Source organism: Erigeron canadensis, chromosome 1, assembly GCF_010389155.1.
Source record: "Erigeron canadensis isolate Cc75 chromosome 1, C_canadensis_v1, whole genome shotgun sequence".
NCBI lineage: Eukaryota > Viridiplantae > Streptophyta > Magnoliopsida > Asterales > Asteraceae > Erigeron > Erigeron canadensis.
Genome location: NC_057761.1, coordinates 44,035,820 through 44,061,509, shown reverse-complemented (window position 1 = coordinate 44,061,509; position 25,690 = coordinate 44,035,820). Strand labels below are relative to the sequence as shown.

Here is a 25,690-nt window from a genome sequence, read left to right as displayed (position 1 = left end):
ACTCTGTGTTGTGCATGTATGGACTATACCGGAGTGGAACAACCCGAAGGAAATCAAAACATTCGAGATGCTATTTGTTGATGAATTGGTATGTGTTTTTCAAATTATATAGTTTACATTTTTAGAATATAAGAAACTGCAAGTTTTTTATTTAACTAAAAGTTGGGAAAAAAATGATAAACTAAAATCAATATTTATATGGAGTTAATTTCGTATGTTAATTTTTTAGTTTTTGTATTAATTAAGTTTTATATGACTTGGCTAATCTAAATATTAAAATTGAAAAAAAAAAGGTAAACTAGATACAATATTTATATGAAGTTAATTTTCGTATGTTTTTTTTTTCCATATTAATTAAGTTTTATATGACTTGGCTAATCTAAATATTTCATTTAGTTTAAATAGTTTACTTTGAATCGTTTTATGTTTTATTTTTAAGTATTCTAATTTTTTTAGTATCTATTTAATAATCTTGAATTTTAATTATTTTAGCTTGATTAATATATTTTGATACTACCCGTCCTGAGGTCTAGTTAATTATATTTAATACATTATTTAAAAATATATATATTACATATTAATTAATTTGAAGAATAGTTAATTCTCTGTTTCAAAATCTAAACTAACGATCATTTTATTGAGAGGAGCCAACAGAAAACTTCCATGCAGGGGCGGTACTAAAGGGGGGCAAGGGGGTCCAATGCCCCCCTCCAAATTTAAATTTCGGCATGTATTTTTAAATTTTTCATAAATTTTTAAAAAACTTCTATAGATTTTTAACATTTTGCCCTCTTTTAGATTTATTTTTCATAAGTTTTCTAAATTTGCCTCATTTGGAATTTTTTCCTGGTACCGCCTCTGCTTCCATGAAAAATAAAAAATTAAAAATTAAATAACTCGCGTAAGTTATTTATTCAACTCACTCTTAAATACGGTTACTAATAAAAAAAATTTTAAAAATACGAAAAAGGAAACACCAGAAGTAAAATAATACAGCATTAACAAAGGTATGGTTTTTAACCACAACTACCAAACGTATGGGTTTTTTTTTGTCTTAGCAAATATGTTTAGAAGGTCCCCAATGGTTCGTTCTCGCGCTCGTCCGGCTCACAGGGACGAGTCTACACCGTTGGGTGGGACTCGTTCCCCTCTCGTTCGGGTCGTTCGTCCGGCACGTTCGTTCCTCCAGGGACTAGTCTCGCCTCTAATTTTTTTTTTTTTTTAATGTTAACGGCTATAAATTCAAAGGAAGAAGACAAACATAAGTTTCATCTTTTGGCAACTTTAGCCCCTAAACGGTTATATGGTTCAAAACAGGTTCAAAAAAGTTACAACTTTAGTCCTTAACGGCTAGTTTTTCAAAATGGCTATATATACACTTCATCTGAACCACCATTTCACACCACTCTTGCATATATTCAGCTATATTATACCAAAACACACTTTCATATACATAAATTATCATGAACAACCAGTTTCATTAAAGTTTATCAACGTACATGAGACCCGATTTGTTTCCTACTGGAGACGATGATGAAGAGCTTTTTGGTATGATGGCCGAATGTGTTGATTTGCTTGAACAAGGTGAATCATCAAGACCATACATACCCCGTAGCGTCGTTGAAAGAGATCGATATGGTGCTAACGAGCGCCTAATGGCAGCTTACTTTAACGAAAACCCAAAGTATTCGTTGAAGAGCTTTAGGCGACGATTTCGTATGTCTAAACCTATGTTCATGCGCATTGTCAACGACATAATATCATATCCATCTCGCAATCCGGGTGCTGTGCCTTTGCATTTTAAAAAAATGCAAGTTAAGCAGCTTGATGCCCGAGGAAAGCCTGGTTTCAGCACCATCCAAAAGTGTGTATGCGCCATATGTCAATTGGTGTATGGCTACAATCCCGACTCGCTTGACGAGTATTTACAGATGGGTGAAGAAACAACAAGGTGTTATCTAGACTATTATTGTAAGTGTGTGTTTGAACTTTACAGGGATGAATACTTGCGTAGACCAACACCCGAGGACATACAACGCTTGTACGCTCGACATGAAGAGCATCATGGCCTTCTAGGCATGCTTGGAAGCATTGATTGCATGCATTGGCCTTGGAAGAACTGCCCCAAGGCATGGCAAGGTCAGTTTACGCGTGGTGATCACGGTCATCCAACCATCATGCTTGAAGCAGTAGCTTCATACGATAGGTGGATCTGGCATGCTTTTTTCGGCACAGCTGGTTCGAACAATGATATAAATGTTCTGAACCAGTCGCCTTTATTTAGGGAAATCATTGAAGATCGTGCACCTGATAGCTCATTCACTGTTAATGGCACCCACTACAAAAAGGGTTACTATCTTGTGGACGACATTTATCCCGAATGGTCGACTTTTGTAAAGGCGTATTCATGCCCTCAAGATGAGAAGCGAAAGAAATTTAAAAAGTTTCAAGAAAGTGCCCGGAAGGATGTCGAGCGTGCCTTTGGAGGGCTTCAAAACTCATGGCACATTCTAACCCAACCAGCAAGATCAAAAAACGTGAATCGGATCACTCGAACAATGTACGCATGTGTTATATTGCATAACATGAAGGTTGAAGACGCGGGGTACGCCATAAGCTCACTCGAGGAAGGAGACAACATTGACCCAATCGTCTTACCGGAGCTTACGTTCCAGGAAAAGATTGCACTTCACCAACGTACAGGCAAGGAGCTTCGAGATCGCACTGTGCATCATGCTCTTCGCCATGATCTTACGGAGCATGTATGGCACCTCCCGGCTTAATGTGCGTTTTTTATAATAAAGTATTGTTAATGTTTTTATTTTAATGTGTGTTTTCTTTATTTGAAGTATTGTAATGTGTCTTTTTTAATAGATTATGTAATGTTTTTATTTTTAATGAAGTGTTTTTTATTTGTGTATGTTTTAGTTTGTTATAATTTTAGAGGATTAAAAGTGTAAAATTTGGATAAATTGGTAGAATTAAATAATTGGTGGGTCCAAGACTAGTCTTAGGTGGATGAGTCCATTGGGTTCATTTTAAGGGGATTAGTCCTTGGAGTATTTTTTGCTGATGTGGTGCTGACAGGGACTAGTCTGAGGTGGATTTGTGGCCTCCATTGGGGAGCCTCTTAGGTAGCTATAACTGCCTAACTCTCATTAAAATTAAATGAAAAGAGAATAAAACAGTTGGGTATGTACGATCCATATTCCATAATATGGGAAATAATTCAAATTGGGCAGTTGAAATAATCAATTTTTGATTGTTCACCAACACACACACTAATGATATTTGTTTATGCATCTCTCGATCACCTACATTTTATTTATTTTAGTTATTATAACTAAATAAATAAATTATCAAGTAATTATTTTTGTTGATATATACCAGCGTTACAAAACAAGTAGATAAAATGAACTAATATAATAATGTTATTAGCCAGCATCAATAATACCAGACTGGACCATTCATATTTAATTTGCATAACTTTCCGTAAAGCATAAGGTGATAGAATTATTAGAAATTTAGAATCCCATGAATCATCCGTGTACTAACTAATTAACCTAACTAATTAACCTGGGTTGTCATAGTCCAACGATCATAGCCTTGAAATTTAAAATTATTAGAAATTTAGAATCCATGAATCATCTAGAAATTTAGAATCCATAAAAACGTATCTTCACCACTAAAATTGTCGCAATCCAATGATCATAACCTCGAAATAATATACCTTAAAATTAGTTTTTTAACCCGTATAATATGCAGATAATTTAAAGATCTATTATGACAAAATTATTTAGATGATTGAACTTAAAAGACCATGTATAAATTATAAGAGTTTTTAAAAGAAAATAAAAATATATTTAAAAAATAATAATATCTTAATATAATAAAATTAAAAATGCAATAAATTTTAGAAATAAAAGTGTTTATGACATCACAAATAAATGAGATAAAAAATAAAATAAAAAAACTTTAAGAATGAATCTAAAGGTGTCAAATAAGAATAATAATGTAATAATAATCTTTTTTATTTAGTATAGAGATATGTATAAAAATTTAATAGATTCCATACCAAAACTTACAAAATGACTCAAAACTAAAAAATTAAATCAAAGAACACAATTGAACCAAAGGACCAAAGGATTTTAAGAACAGAAGTTCTTCAATAAGATATCAAAACTAAAACTCAATAATAATCCAACTCCCCTATATAACTAGACCAATACCCGGTCGTTGACCGGTTATGAAATTGACCTAAAAACAACTGATTTGACATAATCAAAACCAATCCACTTAAAAGCATACTTGACTAACCAACTTATCTTACTTATCAACCCGCTAACCTATAATTTAATCAACTTATTTTACTTATCAACCCGCTAACCTATAACTTGGCCAACTCTGTAAACCCGGGTCGATCACGAGTTGAACTTTTGAACATGAAACTTTTAATGTTTAGAGTTAGATCAGAGAGTGCAACATGTCAACATAACTGGGTCGTGCTTATATATTGTATATTATCGTAATTAAAAAGTCAATATAATAACAATGGTAATGTAAAAACAATACAAATAAAAATTCAACTTTGTAGTAAAAAAAGGTAATTGGATGGAAATCATCTAATGTACCATTTGGTATCCACTAATCCTCCAGTCAGGCTAGTGTCCAGATGATTCTCAGTCACTTAATAATCCTTTGATTATCTCAAATTTGACCTCCCCTGTAAAGTGGTGGCTAGTGGCCACTGGACTATTACCCAAAGGTTTTCAACTTTGTAGTATGATACACCTTAAACTCTCTATGTTACACAACTCTCACGGATGACAGTAGCCAGAAACCGTCACTTACTTTTTAACTTCATGTCCTTACGATAACATTTAAAAAATATTTGGATGCCATGTATTACACGAGCACACTTCTAATCTATGTAAAAACTCTAACATCTAGTTATTTTTGAATCTATGATTACAAAATTTTGCATGTAATGGGCTCCCTTTAGGGGTACTAGCGGTGTAAGGCATTTCGAACCCTAAACATACTGCCCATTTGGATGTCACTGCTCAACTCGATGGAACGACCTTCCCATCCGCCGTTCAAAAAAAAAAATCTATCATATTCTTTCTTATAGTATTTTTTTTCTTAGAAATTATAAATTTGGTGTGAGAGTTTATAAGTTTACCATTTACCAAATTAACTAAAATAGAAAACTTCCATTAATTTGAATCTAATCGATCAAAAATGTGAAAATATCAAACATTATTCATTATATATAATTCAAAACTAATTAAATTTTTCCCCCATTGGGTATTTGAAATAGGCATTTCTACTTCGAGTGAGCTCTCTAGCGCGGACACGGTTAAGACGACGTATGCTAGACCTCTCGCTGTCGAATCATGACACGAAATATTTAAGAGAAATTCACCTTTCAAAAAAAAAATAATTTATCTACTGTAGTGTAAGAATAACTAATTAAAGTATGTTGTTATACATAAACAATCTTATCATTGTCGTATGATTTGTTTTTTTTTAGTGTACTATTTACTTAAATTTTTTAAAGCAATTAGTTAGTATGTTTTATACAATTGAAAAGTTACCATGTTTATATCTTTTGACTTTTATAATTTTAGAAATTTGACTTTGAATTTTAAAGGCCAAGATTTAAAGGATTGTGAATTTTAATGGTTAGGATTAAAAGTTAGCTTTATTTTTTTCTCTATGCTATGGTAGCCATATATATATATATAATAACCAAAGATCCCTAGTTATATTAATCCTAACATGATTAAACTAGGAAACAAATCAATCTATGATTATCCAATAAAATAAAAGATCACTTATTGAAAATAACTAACAAAATTAAAAGATAACAAATAATTATAAAAAGACTACTTATTTAAATAAAATATATTACGAGTTTGGGTCAGATCATGGGTCCTCTGCATCATTTAGTTTTTTATTTGTTTTCATCCATGTGGTCTAATTTTCGTTAAAAAACATTCGTCTTTGTCGTTAAGTCCCCACATGGGGCCACATTTGTCATTTTACCCACTTTTATCTATGTTCTTTTCCAGCCTTCAAACATAACCCGAAAACTATATTTTCTTTTATAGAACATACTTAAAGTCAAATAAATAAAACTAAAGCATTTATTAATCACTCTTTATTTACTTTCACTCATAAACAGACTTGCACGTGGGGACATCACGACATAAACTAGTGGGTCGGACAAGTGGGTTTGATTAGGAGGGAAAGACGGCGTTCTGAATGTTAAAGCTGTAAAAGAATTCTTGTGGAAAGAAATAGATTATGGTGACAGATTGGACTTTGAGTGGTGCAGGTGGGTACCGAAAAATGTAACTTGTTTTTATGGCGAGCTCTGATAGATCGTATCCCTACTATGAAGGCTCTGTTAAGTCGCAATGTTCTTCACATTGGAGAAGGGGGCCTGGAATGTGTGTTTTTGCGGGGATGGGATTGAAACAGTGGAGCGCTTATTTTGTGATTGTGTGGTGGCATCGAGGTTTTGGAACATGATTCAGAACTGGTGCAGAACGGCGCCATTCTTCATGTTTGAACTAAAGGATATGTTGGAAATCATTGAGTTGCAGGGAAAGACTAAGGATGAAAAGGAGGTTATCAAAGGTTTAATTATCATCGGGTGCTGGAGCATATGGAAAATGAGAAACGAGATCAAGTTTAATAATGCTACCCTCAATACTAATTATCTTCTCCAAGGAATTAAGTCGAATGGTTTTTTGTGGTTTAGGACTAGATCAAAACACAAAGGAATTTCTTAGAATGATTGGTGTAATTTTAAGATTGAATAGATGTCGTTGTAAATACTTGTATATATATACAGCCGGTGATTTGCCGGGGTGAGTGATTAATGAAATTTTCTTTTCAAAAAAAAAGAAGGATGACAAAAGGCAAAAACTAACCGAGGGGGAAAAAATGCGATATTGATGAAATTTTGCATTTAACCCTACAAAATTTATACGTATAGATAGATCACATAAAAGTTATACGGATACCATAAAAAAACTTGAGAAAATTACATTTTTGGTCCTTCCACTTGGCAAGATTCACATTTATTGCCTTTAAGTGAATTAATTACAAAAAAATCTCAGAAGTTGGTCAATTTTTTCAATTTACACTCCGCTACCAGATGACGTCTATTTGGTCCGTTAAGTGAGGGGCAAATTAATTATTCACCGTTTGATAAAAAAAAAAGATTTTCTATTAACAATAATAAATATAATTCTGTACCTACTAAACTATCATCATTATCATCTTCTCAATCCACATGTATCCATATATTGTATTTTATAACCACAAATCTATACACAAATTTTACAAAATCATAACCTATCATTTAAAATTTGTACCAATGCATATACAGATAGATAATATTACTTTGTTTCCTTGGTCAGGATTAAAAAAAAAAAACCCTCAATCGATCTCTCCTTCAAAGAAGCCCCACCGCCACATTATCTCCTCCATCCCAAAGTATTGATGCTCTTTTGTGAGGGTTTATATTTCTCAATAAAAATAGGGATTTTGGAGGCTAAACACCGCACCTTTTTTGTGACCAGAAAAAACTCCAACCACCACCGGTTCTGCTGCATTTGTCGCCGGAAAAAGCCACCACCACCACCGCATTTTTCTGTTGCATTTTTCTAGAGAAAAACATCAGAGATCTATATATACATACATATACATAATCATGTTTTTCCGACGGTGAAGTATTAGTCCTCATTTTTTCCAGTGATAGTGTATCTTATTTGTGATTGGGAGTGGTGGTAGGTCAGTGATGGTGAATGGATGATAGATCGGAGTGCAAACAAGAAGCGATGTAGCTGATCTAGATGTATTTGTTGAGTGCAAACATGCAGAGATGTAGATCGTAGTGTAAATAGGAATAAGGAGATATGTTTTATTTTGATGATATATGTTTTATTTGTTTTGTTATTTCATACACAATATGTTGCTCCGCTGTTTTTATGTGTGTTTGTATATGTTTGAGATTGGATATATGTTTATCATAGATGGGGGTGGAGATGTGTTTTGATCTAGTTGTATTTGTAAGGTATATAGATGGAGAGATAGTGTTCTCCATAGGTTTATCTGTTAAAGGAATGAGAAGAAGAAGATGAAGAAGAAAAAGATGCTGAAATGATGAATTTACCTCTCTCTTAACGGACCAAATAGATGTCGTCTGGTAGCGGAGTGTAAATTGAAAAATTTGACTAACTTCCGTTTTTTTTTTGCAATTAATTCACTTAAGGGCAATAACGGTAAATCTTGTCAAGTTGAGAGACTAAAAATGTAATTTTTTCAAAAAACTTTGTTAAATGTTAAGCGGATAGATAGATCACATAATAAAAGTTATACGGATAGCAAAAAGAATTTCTTTTATGGTACATGTAAGGACAATAGACAAAACACATAACATTGATAACATCAATTTTATGTTGTCATTCCTTGAATTATTCAACTCCCTTTATTATAATATTAAAGTTTTTAAAAAAAAAGAAAAAAGAAATATTGCATTATTATACGATAATATAACAAATAAACTATTACATCAATCATACTCACCTCAGGAATCACGAGTATATCTAAATTTAATTTATTATAGATAAATAAATTTAATAAATAAAGAGAAACAACGGACATGCGCACAAATGTATATTCTATTTTTGGTATGCGCAACCAAAGAAATTTTGTATAGTACAATAATATGCATCCTTTTGTTTTGGAAAATGTAAATGTAACATTTCTTTTAAAGAAAAAACTTTGGATATAATTCGACTTTTGACGCTTCGTCCTATGAGGCTTGTGATTTATTGCACCAAGTCCCCAACACCTCATCAAACTCACCAATTTGGTACTGATGAATTGGCGTTTTTCACCTTTTTGCCCAAATATTATAAAATCTTAAAATGCCTAGGGCTGCAAACGAACTAAACAATTCACGAACAATTTATGAACCGTTCGGCGGGAAGTTCGTTCGTGTTATTTCGTTTAGTTAAATGAACGAACATGAACAAAGCTCTCATTCGTTCATTTACGTTCATGAACCGTCGTTCGTGAAAAATAGTTTTTTTATGTTCGTAAACATTTGTCGTTATGTTCGTTTACATATAATATATATATATAATATATATACATACATAATTAACTATACTATAGAAAATAGTTTTTTATAAATATTTTTTATATAATATATATTATTAATACCTAATTATTTAAGAAAAATTATAAATAAAAATACTTAATTTATAAATATTTTGCTCGTTTATGTTCGTGAACATTCGTTTATGAACACAAACGAACGAACATAAACAAGTCATTATGCTCGTTTATCTGTTCATGAACTGTTCGTTAAGTTAAACGAACGAACATGAACAAAATCCCGTTCGTGTTCGTTCGATTCGTTTATAGCCCTTTAAATGAACAAGATCCCGTTCATGTTCGTTTGATTCGTTTACAACCTTTTAAATGCCCATGAGCCATGAGTTCAAGACAAAATATATATTTTGTCTATTATAAACTGCTTCACCCCTTTTTTTAGTCTGCCTCACACCAAATTTAATTCCAACTAAATATGATCTAAATTTCAAAAAACATGTGCTCTTGGCATTATACTATATACTTTTGAAAATTGTTACACAAAACAACTTACATACATTCTACATTATTCATTGTACATTAATGTCCAAAACCTTTGAAGAAACAGGGGCTTTAGGAATAGTTACATACAAAACCCCATCTCTAACTTCTGCTTTAATCTTCTCAAACTGTATATTTTCAGGCAATGCAATCCTAAAACTATACTTTCCATAACTCTTAGCACTCCATTGATCTCCTTCATCATCAATGGCTGCTGCTTCCCCATTATTGCTTTCACCATTAATGTTGTTTTTGTCGATTTTTTCGGCTTTTAGGACCAACATTTTTTCTTCAACCCAAACTTTGACATCTTGTTTGGTCATTCCAGGCATGTCAAACCTGACTTTGTAATCATGTTCACCTTCTTTGATCTCCCATGGTGTTCTGCCTCTACTGTAACTACTTGTGCCTTCTCCTTGTGGACCCCATGTGCCAATATTGTTGATTGCATTGTTGTATGATAATGGGTCATCCATTAGTCTTTCCATTGTGTCCATCATTTGTTGTACTGTTCTTGCTGTTGGAAATCTGTCCCATAATCCTGATCAACAATAAAGAATAAGAGATTGAATCTTTGTTAGTTTTTTAATCAAAATTTTAAAGTGTTACAAATTCAAGAAAACAGTTAGAATCTTGAATTGTGAATCACCAATTGGTGGTATGTATACCAATGACTCGCAAAAAATTTCAATTTTTATTGGTCATGTGAGGTTATATTTAAAAAAAACATGCATACCTACCCATAACCCATGTCAGAAATTCAAGAAAAATGGCTAGAAACTTTTGGATGCGAATTTAAAAAAATCAAGAAAAGAATTAATAAAGTTAAGACCTCATATTTTATATATGGGCTGCCTTTTCTATGAAAGTATTATGCATACACAAATGACAAATCAAAATTTCAACAGACAATCACAAAGGTGACAAAACTTTTTTTAGTCTTAAGTTAGTAAAACCATGAGGCATGCACAAAAAAAGATTAAGATTCAGTCTTGATAATACATAGCCATCTCAAAAGTTCAATTGAAAAAAAAAAACTGAAAGAAATGAAACCTTGAATATAAACTTACCAATTGGTGGGGCTTGGGTGAGTCTTTTCTTAATGGGTTGTTTTTGTTGTTGTTGAGTCTTGAGGTTTGTTCTTTGTAATTGATCTCCATTTCCTGCTTCTGCTTTGATAATTGTGTTTTGTTTCCTATTGTGTTTATTTGGTATCAAAACTAAAGATGAAAGGTTTGATTTTGGTGTGATGATTGTCTGAGAGAACAATGGAAATGCCATCTGACTTTGAGCTATAACTTACTTGCTTATTTGCTTGTATGCTTCTACTAGTACACTTGGCTATTCAAGAAACTTTGATTAGAAGGTTAAGGGGGTAATATGTATATATAGATAAGTCCAAGGTCAAGATCGAAAATTCTAGAAGGGATTAGAAGCAGCCAGCAGGTCATAGGCCCAGGCCCCTACATGATCTTTCTGGTCTTCTGGATAACTTTTTATTATTCGATAGTTATTATTTTTGAGTTTTCTGGATGCCTCTGGAAATGAGAAAAATGGTGTTCTTTTAGTGATCAGCATTCAGCAGTTTGTGGCCCGTTATAAGAATATCATGAGGCCCATCCAACCAGAATTTGGCTTGAATATTTCGTACACTTCACAATTAGTCAATAACAGTTATTGGCCCATTATAATAATATTTGTAGGCCCATCGGCCCAGAATCTGCCTTGAATATTTCTCATACTTATTGCGTGTTTACGAATCACGATTTTTTTTGGATTTCATGTCACTAGTGCTCGATATTCCATTTGATGAGATCAAGTATAATTGTTTAGTATCGCATTTGATATATGTATTTACAATTACTGACTTGAACAATTATGAAAGTTATATTGTGTGATAAACTAATAAAAAATGATGGTAAGTGTTTAAGGGTAAAGTTACACTTAATTCAATAGGGGTATAATCTAGTATGAGAAAATGGTATTTAGAGATCAGAGGGTAAGGATGAGTGATTTTAGACTTGCCGGCGGTTCCTTATTAGCATGAGATGGTAGATACCTCACGCCACCAAGTGTAGGTCTGAGTGTGTGTGTGAAAGATGCATTGCCCTCTAGGGTTCTTGTGGGGAGGTATTTATAAACCTCCCACCTAGAGTCCACGATATGGGCCGAAGAATCTAGAAGTTGGGCCTAACGGTCGACTTAACGATAGTCTCCGACACACGACTGTTACTGTTAGACAGGTGTACCACGATCGTTCGTTAGGAGACATAAGCACGAGCTGTACGTACTGAGGCATGTGCCATATTGTACTGTTTGTCTGCCAGATGTCTGTAGCGTTCGGAACTTGCACGCAGTTTCATCAGATAGGCAGGTTGCGGACTTCATATTTAATACTAATATGCCGGAACGTCCGGATGATTAGTGATGGTACATCATCAAGCCCCCCAGCCTAGCATCGTGCCTTGGTATGATGGTAGGATAGAAGTTTAATATAGTTTAATATTTTTTGAAATTTTCATTGTTGTGAATAATTGAAAGTCGGAGTGTCTTGTATTGCTATATACTCTTCCCCCTAAAAAAAGAAAAAAGGAAAAGAAAAAGAGAGAAATAAAACTTGAAAAGTTATAACTTAGGAATATTTAGTCATTATTATTTTGTTTTTTAGCCATAATGGTAATGAATACGTAAGCATCTTCGGAAAGATTGTCATAAATGCCTCCTACATCGGATAGTGGAACACACGTGTTCGCCCAAGACGTTTCGTGCCTTCTGACATTCCACTACGAGTTACTGTAGCGTTTATTATGCCTATAAATTCTACCATTTATTTTCATTTCTTCCATCTTTTCTTTTTTTCCAGGAATCTCTCGTATTTTTTCTCTCGATCCGCAGCCTTCGCAGCATTCATAGACTTCCTTTTCTTCTTATTGTGAGCCTCCGCAGGTGGGTTTTTGTTTTCGAATTGCTTTTATTATGGGTGCTAGAAAAGATTTGTGTGTTAATTTCTGTAACGTTACGAGGGATGAGTTAGTGCAATTTTTAGGCCAACATAGGTTTCCTTTAAGTCTTCACTATACACTTCCCCATCCCTCCGATAACGCTAGAATGGCTCCGGTGGGGAAAATACCCTTATATATGGCTATGTTTGAGATATCAAATGTTCGTTTACCATTTACTACTTTCTTCCTTGAGGTTCTCCAACATTTCAAATGTCATGTTTCTCAAATGACACCCTTCGGAGCCCTTAGGATAACAATGTTCGAGGCTGTTTGCCGAGCGCATGGGGCGGAGCCCGCGGTGGATGATTTTCGTAAATTCTATTGCTTAGGAGCTGATGGTGATTGGTTTACAATCCAAAAGAGACCGGGGTCGAAGCTTCCGGAGTGTATTTACGGGGTGACTGCGTCCATTAAAGGGTGGAAGAAAAGATTTTTTTATGTTGATGAGTCTGTTATCCCTGCTACATACCCTGCTGTACTGAACATGAAAGGTCACGCTCGCGGCACTCTTACGGATAATAAGACTGAGATGAAGTTTAATCCGGAGCTGGTGGAGAAACTCTGTAGGCCCACCATGAGCCGTACGCTGCCGGAGGGTGTATTGTATTTGGCGAAGCTTAGTGAAGTCTGGTCATATCATCCGACTACTCCTAGGCTTATTACCAAAGAAGGGAAGGGTACGGATTCTCCGACCCTTCCTATTGAGTCTTACACTTGTTTGCATTTATTCTCGTGTTATCTTCTTCTTATTTGCATTCAGGCTTATGACTAATTTTGTATTTATTTATTTATTTTAGTTATGGACTTCTTAGCATATATGGGGAGTAATTTGGAGGACATTGATTGTATCCCGGACCTTCCGGAAGGGCAAACTGCTACCAGAGTTGCACAAGTATCCCATGAGCAAGATGTTACAGTTTTGCAGGATACTCCGGAGACTATCTCTCGTCGGAAGGCCATTGAGGAGGATTTTTCTAATCGTAACAAGAAAGCTACTGGAGAAGAAGCTACTGGCGGAGCCTCTGGAAAGAAGGCAATTAAAAAAAGAAAAACTGATAAAGGAGGGAAGGTCCGAAAGCTAAAGAAGGAGACCATTGAGATGGCTTTGGACGATAGTGAGGAAAGACAAGGTGCTGAGGGTGGGGGGGAGTTTGTTACGGATCCTCCGACACATGGGGCGGGTAAGAGTCCGGCTGCCGTTAGGAAGTTACGGGAAGATGCTGGTGCTAATGTTGTTCATGAGGTGGAGGATTCCGAGGCCGAAGGCTCCAGAACTGGTGACTAGGAAACAGATCGCTCTAAGAGTACTTCTGTTCGATCTCCCTGTGCTCGGGAGTATGTTGGTCCTCAAGTGGCTTTTAAGGTCGTTTTTCCCACCATTGCCAAGAACAGTTGTTTGGAAAAAGAGTCGGAAACAGAGGATTATCTTGCTCGAATCATGCTTCCTGCTCGTCTTCAGGAGGTGGCCTCTTTTTCAATGCGTGATCTTCGGGACGCGACAAATGAGACTTCTATTAGGCAAATTTCAGAACAGGTTTGTACTCGGTTTGACTATTTATCATCATTATCATTGCACCAAAATCTTATGTATATTTTGTTTTATTCCACAACGTGATCTTTGGAGGCGTATCGATTTGATGGAGGCTGAGTATGATGAGATGAGAAAGGACCGTAAGGCCTTGCGTCGGAGAGTTCGTGAGCTAGAGCTTAAAGATCCAGATCTTCAACCCCAAAAATGGGCCGATATGGAGGCTGATAACGTGCTCCTTAAAAACCAAGTACAAATGGCTGAACAAGAGGTTACGGCGCATCGGAATAGATACGATGCTCTTTTGGAAGAAAAAGGAAAAATTGATGAAAGTTTGTGCAAGGAGAAGGCGAAGGTGGAGAATCTGAATCTTGAAATCGAGGCTCACAGGAGGGTTGAAAGAGATCTTAGTCACACCATTCAGGACAAAAATGAGGAGATTGAAAAGCTAAAGGCGGACAAGGCGGAACTTATTAGGGGAATCCCTTCCATATTTGATAGGCTCCGATCCAGCGGAGAGTTTGCTAGGGAGATGGGAGCTGTACAAGGTAGTGCTATGGCGGTTGGTTTTAACAAGGCTCTTATGACGGTTAAAACTAAAGTTCCGGATCAGGACATCACACGGATCAAGGGATATCAGAGAGGGAGTTATGCGGCCTTAAAAGATGCAGCCAAGAAATTTGCCGATAAGCGTTTCGAGTATCTAAACGTGCTTGCTTCCGATTCAAAACTTTCTGCTGCAGAAATTCTCTCTACTCCTGCTCCCGGAGCTTCCGCGACCACCCAGGCTGCCTCATCCTCTACTCCTTCCGGTCATGCTACTCAAAATCAATGAACTTTGTTGGTTAATTTGTGTCTTGAGTAATTTATTTTTACATTGTCTGTAACCAGCCTCTGTTGGCTTTGCACATTACTTTACTCTCTCTTCGTAGGCTGCAGTATGTGTATCGCAGCTTTAAAACAATCTCTATTTGCGTTTTATGAAATGTGTTTTATGGAATGTCTTGCTGATATCTCATTTGCGTTCTGTTAGTATACCTATGTGCTTGTATGCTATTTTACAATGGCCCTTGGAAAAGTTCAAGGTTATTTTAGTGTTTTTTTTTTTTTGCGTACATTGCGTAGGTTCCGAGAGGCCGTAGCGTTGTGCGTTTTATGGTAATACTTGGATGAACTTTCCAAGGTTTTGCTTTATATAAAATTCATATACACTGCGTAGGCTTCGATAAACTAATAAAATCAAATCTAGGCAGGTCAAGAAAATAAAACCAAATGATGTAAGTTTATTACTTTCCTAAAATCATCAATATCTAGGCAGATTGAGTTGTTTAGGTATCAAGTTATAGTTTTGTTTGAATTAATTCCATATTTCATTTGACAAATATAAAAGAATAATTAATTTAGATCTTAACAATTATGAAAAAACAAAAATTGTAACGAGTTACAGATCAATGGGCGGATCCGCATTGTAAATATCGGAGGCAACCGCACTCGACGCCTTAAAAGTTTTTAGTGTAATACTAGCTATAGTACCCGCGCGTTGCCGTGGGATAAGCTTTCTACACGAAAAAAGTAAAATCGTAACCATGTGAAAGTTATTTAATGAAAACATGAGAATCCCAAAATTCAGTGTCAAGAAAATAAAACCAAAAACTTTGATGTGGGGCAAATTTAAAAACGCTATGTATATAAAAAGACGAATAAAAATAGTCAAAACCAAATGTTTAAAAATAAAATCGTAACCATGTGAAAGTTATTTGATGAAAACATGTGAATCCAAAAATTTAGTATCAAGAAAATAAAATCGAAAACTTTAATGTGGGGCAAAAGTTAAAAGATAGAAAACTTGTACAGTTGTACGTTCCACACATAATGTACTTGTACATTCATATAGCTTTTTAATATATTATAAATGAGAATGCAAATATTTAGTGTCAAGAAAATAAAAATGAAAACTTTGATGTGAGGCAAATTTAAAAACGTTATATATAAAAAAGATGGATGAAAATAGTTAAAACCAAATGTTTAAAAAGTAAAATCGTAACCATGTGAAAGTTATTTAATGAAATCATGAGAATCCAAAAATTTAGTATCAAGAAAATAAAATCGAAAACTTTAACGTGAGGCTAAAGTTAAAAGATAGAAAACTTGTATAGTTGTACGTTCTACACATAACGTACTTGTACATTCATATAGCTTTTTAGTATATTATAAATGAGAATCCAAACATTTAGTGTAAAGAAAATAAAAATGAAAAATTTGATGTGAGGTAAATTTAAAAACGTTATATATAAAAAAAATGGATGAAAATAGTTAAAACCAAATGTTTAAAAAGTAAAATCGTAACCGTTTGAAAGTTATTTGATGAAAACATGAGAACCCATAAATTCAGTGTCAAGAAAATAAAAATGAAAACTTTAATATTGGGCAAAAGTTAAATAATAGAAAGTTTAGGAGGTTAAAATGAAAAATGGTAAAACTTATTATGTGTTATAAGAACTTGTACATTCTACGCATAACGTTAAAGCTTGTACATTCCACGCATAAAGTACTTAAATGAAAATAATAAAAAACCAAATTTTTAAAAGTAAACCCGTAACTATGTGAAAGTTGTTTGATGAAAACATGAGAACCTAAAAGTTTAGTGTCATGAAAAGTCATAAATGAAAGGGAAAACTTTGATGTGGGGTAAAAAGTTAAAAAATTGAAATTTTAGGGGTTAAAACGAAATTTGGTTAATAGTATGTGTTTTAAAGGTTTGTACATTTCACGCATAAAGTACTTGTACACTTGCATAGGTTTTTAGTATATATATAATTTATGTATATTATCATGTTTTTGTTTCATAAACCCTTTTGAAATTTTAAGCTAGAAATTGTTCTTTTTCCCTGGCATGCCAATTAACTCAATTTTCTGATCCGTCTCTCTTAGAGTGTAGCAGTGCTTAACACATAGTAAAATGCATCAAAATTGACTAAACATCAAAATTAGATGAGCAAAATGCAGATAAATGTACAAATCAATTTAAACAATACACAAAGTGTAACCCAAGTAATTTTGGTTTTAAATAATTAAATTACATGGTTAACCCTTGTAAAAGGTAGAAATTACAAATTATTGGAAATCAATGAAAACCCAATCCTGGATCATTGAAGGCATCCCATTGGAATCCTGGGCTATCAATCCAATTTTGTGGGAATTCTAGCTCAAAAGAAGTGCTACAAGATTCAAGTGGATGATCATGGGACATCATCATCACTCCAATATCTTCTATCGTTGGAGTTTTATCGTTTAAGATGTTAACGTTTTCTTCTTTGATCGTGTGATTGTTAAAAGTATTATATGAAGAAGTGGATTCGTCATTTTGTATGTTGACAGTCGGGTCCAAATTATGATGTTGCTCGATTGGATGGTGCGTACGAGGGTCTAATCCCAAGTATTTCATCTTCTTCTTGATCCGGGTATTCCAGTGATTCTTGATCTCATTATCAGTACGACCTGGAAATTGCGCTGCTATTTTCGACCATCTATTACAAAAGAAAGAATCATAATAGAATAGTACGTGGTAATTAGTTGCACGTACAATACAATAATAATTGCATGAAAATAATATCATAAGCAATATATATCTACATGGTTCGACAATATCTCTCTCTATATATATACCCTTGTTGCCACTTTTTTCTGTATATTTTGAGAACTTTGTACCAAATTCATATATATGAAAAGTTGATTTAGTAGTGAAAAAGTGATAAATTTGATATGTCGGTTAATTAAAAATCTTATACTGATCAATGGTTAAGTTTTAAAGAGATAAAAAGAATGACTTTTTATAGTTACTTTCTGTGAATTCATGCGCGCAAAGAGGAGGTTTGGTACACTTGACACCTCTTAAAAGCCTACCAAATAGTCATATGTATCACTCCGTATTAGTTATTACGTACTCGTTAGTTAATAACAGATCGATGAACACAATAAGATATGGCTATGTCCTCTCAACTACCAAAAAGTGGTACATGACAGCATTTTGCAAGGATTATTACCTATTTCCAAGTCGAGAATGAAGTTGAATGATCATATCTTCTTCGGCTTCTGTAAACGCGCCTCTTTTGAGGTCGGGTCTTAGATAATTAATCCATCTTAGCCTACAACTCTTACCACATCTCATCAATCCTACAATACACACAAAAATTAGTAACCTAACTAGAAAAACCACCAACATTAGTCATCTCTTGAAGAAAAACTTGATCATGAAGAACGAACCTGCAAGCTTCGGAACGAGACGCCAACATTGAATACCATTGTTGAGGATAAAGGTCATGAGCTTATGATCTTCTTCAATGGTCCATGGCCCTCTTCTTAATCCATTTTTATCACAACATGGTTGTCTTCCCATCTTGGTTAATTGCATCAACAAATTAACTAGAAAATGCTTAATGTAACAATGAGTAAAAAGAGGGATAGATAAAGTAAAGGTTTGATGTATGTGTGTATGTATTTATATATACTTGAGACGGAAAAAAAACCTTGTTATGAAAACAATAAAGGGCAGGAATAGAAACTTGTGTGTCGACGTTTGCATACTAATTTGAAAGCAAAGATTCTGCCAACTATCACAACTCATGATTGAGTAAGAAATAAAGCACCAACCTTTATCACTAAAGATTCATTATCTTTTGTTTATATGATCAATCATTGTTGTCCAAAAAAGTAATCAACAAGTAAATAAGACATGAGTTCCTTGGCTTTAACTATGATTAAGAATAGACCAAGAAGAAGTCAAGTTGGGATTCATTTGATTTAAAAAGCTTAGAAAAACTTTGCATCTATAATATTGATATTAGTTGATTGACATATTAAGTTCAAACAAGAAATTATAATATGGCAAGTATGATAACATATAATTTCATATCTCTCTCTTAGAGATTAATAATTGTTGCTAGGAAAACACCTCTATATCGATAAACAAATCTTATGCGTCACGTATATATAGGCCTATATTTGGATTATAGGGTGGTCGTCAAAATACTACTTGGCGTATAGGTGGTCGCCTAATCACTATACGTCAAATATAGACTTATACATGATGTACATACTGTTTTTGTTATAAGAAAAGTGAGGTGTATGATGTATGAATAGACGTTCCTTTACTATTATACACAAGAGAAAATGTAGTCCTGACACTAACTTCCGTTAGTTTAAATAGGGATTATCGTAAACCAGTTTCATCTTAAAATGAGTATTCTCACGTTAGTATTGTACGTTGTTAAAAAGATTGTGGAATATGGTTCGAGGAGTCCTTGTTTAAAAAGCACATTACTCGCCTTTACCATGTTGAGTTATTTGAGGTTGAGCCAAAATTGAATGCAACCTCACGGGTCTAACTTCGGTCACCTTTTGCTTCTTTTTAATGTTAGTATCTTCAATCTTTTTGTATATAAAATGGTGATAAAATAATGGATAAGGTCCCCTTATGGCTGTCAAGTTTGTTTAATGGGGAGCAACCTTTTGTATTTCTTTAGGTTTGGTAGGCTTTTTATGCAAATTTTATATGCCAATATTCCTTTATGTGAGCCTTTATTTGCTAAACTCTTATTTAATTTGATAGCTAATCATTGAAGAAAATAAACTATTAGGCCGCGCATGGTTCAAGCCCACTCCTAATTCATTGAATTTTATATGTATCTTTTGGTAGTGGATTTTTATTAAATTTTTTGAACTCTAGTTCATTGAATTTTATCAGGATATACATAAGAAAAATGTAATATCAGGAAGAGTTAATCGAATGATTGTAATTGTTTATGTTCGTAACCTTGTTTAATCTTTTTTATTATTATCATTAAATAACACCCTATATATTAAGTTTATTCGGACATATCATAGTAATTGGTGCGTTTATAAATGATATAAATTAAAAAATAGCTTATTATAATTAATAGTAATACTTACGAACTTTTATATTTTAGGTAGTCACTACAAATCATCGGTTATGTACTTATCTATCATTAACATGCACGGTCATATAGATCTAATAAAAAAATGTGTATAAAAAATTAAACATATGATTCATTAACAATAGAAAAATATGAGAAAAATTAATAGGCCTAATTATTTTGCCTAAAAAAACTTAGGAGTAAGATAATGACACATTGCATGATGAATAGTAAAGATCAAAAGAGAGAAAAATCATAATACATATGTCAAAAATCCAAGACATTGGACATGTATATCTTTAAATTTATGTTTTAGTCTATCAATCATTTTTCTCTTTTATTATATATGGAATATAATATGTCACTAGATTTTAGGCCCATGTGTAATACACGGGGCTTACAAGGTTATTAATATTAGATTTATAAAATATAATATGTCTATCAAAGTTGTAGATGGTGACATACTTAGTGATATTCGAACATTAAAAAATCATAATTGGTCACTATTATTTTATTTGTTTTATTATTATACATGGTGTATTACATTCTAATTTTACACTATCGGAAATAATTTATTATTTTTAATAGATGTAAGATATATCTATATGATATAACATATTATTGGATATATATATATATATATATTAGTATTATGTTATTCGATATATATCAGTTTTTATTGGATAAATTTCAACTATTATTCTATCGAATATATATTAGCTATAATTATCTACTCGTATATATTATATTAAATTAAATTATTGGGTAAAAAGTGTAAATTTGTGATGAAAAACAAAAAAAAATGTAAATCAAAGTCAACTAATATATATTGGATAAAGATTAACGATTATTCTATCAGATATGGGAGATGATATGTACACCACCTGTTATTGACCGTACATCACCAAATGTGCTTTAAAGTGTTGTACAGTACAATACTGTATAACATATTTAGTGGTGTACAGTCAAAATCTGGTGGTGTACTTCCCCATCATATATATATATATATATATATTAGATATTATTATTAATTATTATATTAAAATTATTGGGTAAAAAGTGTAACTTTGTTATGGAAAACAAAAAAATATAAATTAAAGTCAAAATTGAAACCAAAAGTCAACTTTAAGAAATTGAACATTATGATTGATCGATAAGTTATTAGAACAACTGTAATTTAGTATAATAAAAGATTTTTAAAAAAATCATTAGAAAAAACTGGATTGCATAAAAAAAAAAAAAAAGACAGAGGATTGTAGATAAAAGGCCGTGAACCAAAAAACCCATAAACGGGCCTTGAAATCCAAGAGCACACGAGACCTTTGATCCACAAGCACCAAACCCAGCATACTGCATATATGCTATTTAATCGAAAAACCAGTTACTAACTTACTATTAGTCTATTACTCCCCCTCCCATATTAAGTATCATAATTTGATTTTTTGAGTCTTTTTCTTTCAACTTTAACCGTAAATACCTTTGTTTGTGATATTTAACACTTGATATAACATATATGAATTGATTGAGTTTAAAACGTACTTTTTATTGATATAACTTTCATCAACTAATATATAACACAAATAAAAATATTTACGGTCAAAATCGTAATTAACCAGTCAAAATAGGACAATTAAAATCAAGACGGAGAGAGTACTATTTTACGAATTACGAGTGACACCAAAATCCACATATCCAGATCCAGTTTTCTACAACTTAAAATTAAAGTTGGATTTTGAATAAAAGTCATTTAGTTTAAACTTTAAACGGTTATTTACCTAACACATAAAACAAACTATCTAACTAAACAGATTCTATATAGCACAAATTTAAATAGAAAAAATATATAAAAAATAAAAGATATATATTTATGGATGCAAAAGTTTATTGTCATCAAAAGAATATTCTGCAAATGATTGAGTTACTTTATGTAAACATAATAAGTTAGTAGGATAAATATCCAAATTCATGTAACTTCACATTGTTTTATTTTAGTTTTTTTCAGCCAAAGAGGACCAGAGCACCTTCCCTTAGATTTATTCGTAAAGGTAACATCACTACTATTTGAAATGGAGATAAGTTGAACCAGAAAATTGCATCCAAATTCCAAAAGGAAGTTCACATGAAAATTAGCTATAATCTGAATTTTAATATATTTCACAATAAATAAATAAAATATATGTATTATCGTCATAAATTGCATGTGGAATATTATACCATCAATTTTGATAAATATATCACAATAATGCACAACTATAATACATTTATAAACAGAAAAAAAATAAAAATTAATATCAATTCTTGTTGTAACACCCTTCTTGAATTAGTTTTGAGTCCATTTATACAATTCGATACGGCACATCTAATGTAAATGTCACATCGTATGATGACATCAAGTTCATAAGTTTTCTTATTATCAGTTATCAACTTATCACATCAATTTACCCAAAAGAAAAAAGTTCTTTTAATTGTTCTAAGGTCAATCGGTGTTATCAAATAGACTATCTATAACGGTTTGGCGATGGAAAAGATGATCACGGATCCCCAAAGGTGAAACCATTATGCCCCATCGGTTGTTGGAAGGGGATTACTGGATCGGTAAGTGGTGGTTACGGGCAAATAAGTTACCTTTCTAAGGACTGGGAGCTCTAGCTCATTTCTATTTCCAGGGGACTATATCGAGAAAGAGAAAGGAGTAGCGCAAGCTAGACGACTCTTTTTTTACCCTCTTAAACACTACTATAAAATCTATCAATTTACCCTAATCACAATTATATTTTACGACAACTTTTATTTACCACACTAGGAACATAAAAATGAATAAAGAAAAGTGGAGTAATAGATTTAGTTATCCCCCACTAACAGACTATAACCGCAATATCAATTTACATGTTTTTTGTAATATATCTTCTTTTAGCAATATTCATTTTGTTAAATGTACTGTTCTTTCTTTTCATGTATCTGTATTTTACTAATGAAGTACGTAGTATATTGATTTTTAACAGGGGAAATGTGACGTCCAATTAGAAAGTGATTGGTTATAATAAAAATATAAGAGATAGAGGTTAAAAGATGACGCTAACATGACAATATTTTTTTATAAGTGACGAAATGAACGGTTAATGAATGGCACATATGCTATTTGTAATTCAAGTTTAAAGATATCGTTAAGACAACTCGTAACTCAGTTTACAACTAATCAAAATGCATAGAAACATATATGCCATTATAATATATATTAAAAACAAAGCTATCGAAATTCGTGCAAATTACAGTGCATTTTTGGGTTTTTATACTTTCACCACATAACTTTTTTGTTTTACATTTAACACCCGAATTCAGTGTTTTTTTGTCCTGATAATGGAACTGGTACTGAAATTACTTTTTACCCTTGGTTTATCTTCTTCATTTCTTCACCTTTGTCTTCGTAACATTCCAAAAACTTATGCATAAAGTACTACTTCCAAAGCATTGTATATACATAAAAAATATAGAGTTAATTGCATAAAACATCCCTGTGGTTTACCAAAATTTGCGGCTTACGTCCCTCTCAATAAATTTTAGTGTTTTTCATCCCTGCCACAAGAATTTTTAGCGATTTACGTCCTTTTTATTAACGCAGTTACCTTCTTGTCGTTAAAAGGCTACACGTGCCGTCCACGCGAGGACTTTTTCGTCTTTTTGCTCATCACATTGACGTTTTCTGGCATCGATTGTTTTATTTTCATTAAACCCAAATTTACCCACATAAATATAAATCAAACCCTAATAACCAAATAAATTTCATTAACCCAAACACCATTTCATCTTCAAAACCCCCCAACGATTGCAGCATCTCCAACTCACTGAAATCAATCAATGAAATATTAGGGTTTATAAATCTATATTTCACAATGGCAACTATATGGAATATACGAACAAACAATATATTCAATCCAACCCATTTCGATTTATTGACCGTAGCAAACCGGGTATAACTTCAACAGCCCTTGAACACATTGATGGGTCATGCCAACAAATGAATCAACATCTTGATCCCTATCCCCGAATAATCCATCCATGAACATCAAAAACACGAAAATATGTTCATGATTAATTATCAATAAAATTGAAAAAACCAAACTAACATTTCTTGAACAGCAGTAGACCTTCTTTCTGGATTATTTGGTGTCCATGATGTGCGTATAATGGAAGGAGATTCACATGATGAACAAATCACCATAACTTTTGATGATATGAAAAGGGATTAATTTAGAGTTTATAAGAAATGGGGGGAAAGAGAAAGAAAAAAAAAAGGGAAATAAATTATGTGTGAAAATGAGAAAGTCAAAAAAATATATAGAGATTTTAGTTGGTAGAAAACGTCCCTGTGATAAGCAAAAAGACGAAACGGTTCTCATGTGGGCGGCACGTGCATCTTTTTAACGGGAAGAAACTAACTGCGTTAATAAAAAGGACGTAAATCGCTAAAAATTATTGTGAGAAGGATGAAAAACACTAAAAATTCTTGAGAGAGATGTAAACCACGAATTTTGGTAAATCACAAGGACGATTTATGCAATTAACTCCAAAATATATATACATACAGTTCAGGAGCATAAGATACATACACATATGAATAAACGAAAAATAACAACAATTATGAGCCGATACCAACATCATCGTTTCCACCACCACCATCACCGTTATACCACCACCGTCATGTTCAAGTGGTTTTCATGGTAACAATCGTCTCATCGGAAACCTGCAATTCACGAAACTCACAATTCAATATTGAGGAAAACCCACCAACAGGACAACTTTCCGCTCTACATATCTATGCGCCCATACGTCACGCGTTGGAGAACTTCTTGCTTAATCAACTAGAAATTAAAATTTCTGGTGGAAAAAGAAGTTTTACTTGCAAAAATCATCAACACAAATATATAGCTTTTTCGGTTTTTTCACACAGAGATAAAGAGAAGGGAGGGGACCTGAGATTATACCATTTGGACATTTGGTGAAGGTGGAGAGAGATAGAGTGGTGTAGAAGAGATGACAATAGGCTTCCTTTTTTTTTTTTTTTCTTAAACATATAGTAGGTTTATAATATTAAGGATCTGCATATGTGTATCATTATATCTGAAAAATGGAATGGGTGTTGTTGATGAACAATGGGCAGGTATGAAGTGAGGTGGTTGGATTGGAAGACATGTGAAGGTTTACAAAAGTGAAGCATGACATTATGGGTTTTTTTGTGTGTGGTTTTTTTTTTTTTTCAGTTTTGATGAAACATATTGTATTTTTAACGATTTCTTTTATTAACATTAGTTAATGTTGAAATAACAAATCAATTGTGAATTAACTTGGTATGTTTTACGCAGGATTAATATGTAGATGAGGATTGCTAGTCAAGTTTCTTGCATGGATAAGTTTGGCCTACAGGTGCATGCTTGAAGATACAAGAAGGACTAATGTTGCCGTTTTCTACATCTATGTTTTTTTAGGGTCCCTTTCTAGGTGACTAATTGTGAAGGGACCATTTCTGTAAATTCATTTAGGGTTGATGTATAAAT

At 33.0% G+C, this 25,690-nt stretch overlaps 3 protein-coding genes across 3 annotated transcripts; 1 reads left to right on the top strand and 2 right to left on the bottom strand.

The window, feature by feature from the left end:
* The first annotated feature begins 1,499 nt into the window (after positions 1–1,499).
* LOC122593172 lies at positions 1,500–2,783 on the top strand. Its single transcript, XM_043765546.1, has one exon. The coding sequence runs from the start codon at positions 1,500–1,502 to the stop codon at positions 2,781–2,783; it is 1,284 nt and encodes a 427-aa protein (XP_043621481.1).
* A 6,884-nt stretch (positions 2,784–9,667) lies between these two features.
* Positions 9,668–11,017, bottom strand: LOC122585304 (small heat shock protein, chloroplastic-like). Its single transcript, XM_043757432.1, has 2 exons — positions 10,746–11,017; positions 9,668–10,216 (listed from the first exon to the last, which is right to left on the bottom strand). The coding sequence occupies exons 1-2, from the start codon at positions 10,954–10,956 to the stop codon at positions 9,705–9,707; spliced, it is 723 nt and encodes a 240-aa protein (XP_043613367.1). The 5' UTR covers positions 10,957–11,017; the 3' UTR covers positions 9,668–9,704.
* A 6,312-nt stretch (positions 11,018–17,329) lies between these two features.
* LOC122593162 (MYB-like transcription factor ODO1) lies at positions 17,330–18,625 on the bottom strand. The gene is made up of 3 exons (XM_043765535.1): positions 18,469–18,625; positions 18,249–18,378; positions 17,330–17,732 (listed from the first exon to the last, which is right to left on the bottom strand). The coding sequence occupies exons 1-3, from the start codon at positions 18,614–18,616 to the stop codon at positions 17,330–17,332; spliced, it is 681 nt and encodes a 226-aa protein (XP_043621470.1). The 5' UTR covers positions 18,617–18,625.
* Positions 18,626–25,690: the final 7,065 nt, after the last annotated feature.

What these genes read in the sequence shown, in the direction of transcription:
- LOC122593162 (XM_043765535.1), bottom strand. Translation starts at nt 18,616, where the DNA reads ATGCAATTAACCAAGATGGGAAGACAACCATGTTGTGATAAAAATGGA. An exon ending in TCTCGTTCCGAAGCTTGCAG is followed by an intron (nt 18,379 to 18,468) that starts GTTCGTTCTTCA and finishes TGTGTATTGTAG; the next exon opens with GATTGATGAGATGTGGTAAG. An exon ending in CATTCTCGACTTGGAAATAG is followed by an intron (nt 17,733 to 18,248) that starts GTAATAATCCTT and finishes CTTTTGTAATAG; the next exon opens with ATGGTCGAAAATAGCAGCGC.
- LOC122593172 (XM_043765546.1), top strand. Translation starts at nt 1,500, where the DNA reads ATGAGACCCGATTTGTTTCCTACTGGAGACGATGATGAAGAGCTTTTT.
- LOC122585304 (XM_043757432.1), bottom strand. Translation starts at nt 10,956, where the DNA reads ATGGCATTTCCATTGTTCTCTCAGACAATCATCACACCAAAATCAAAC. An exon ending in CACCCAAGCCCCACCAATTG is followed by an intron (nt 10,217 to 10,745) that starts GTAAGTTTATAT and finishes ATTGTTGATCAG; the next exon opens with GATTATGGGACAGATTTCCA.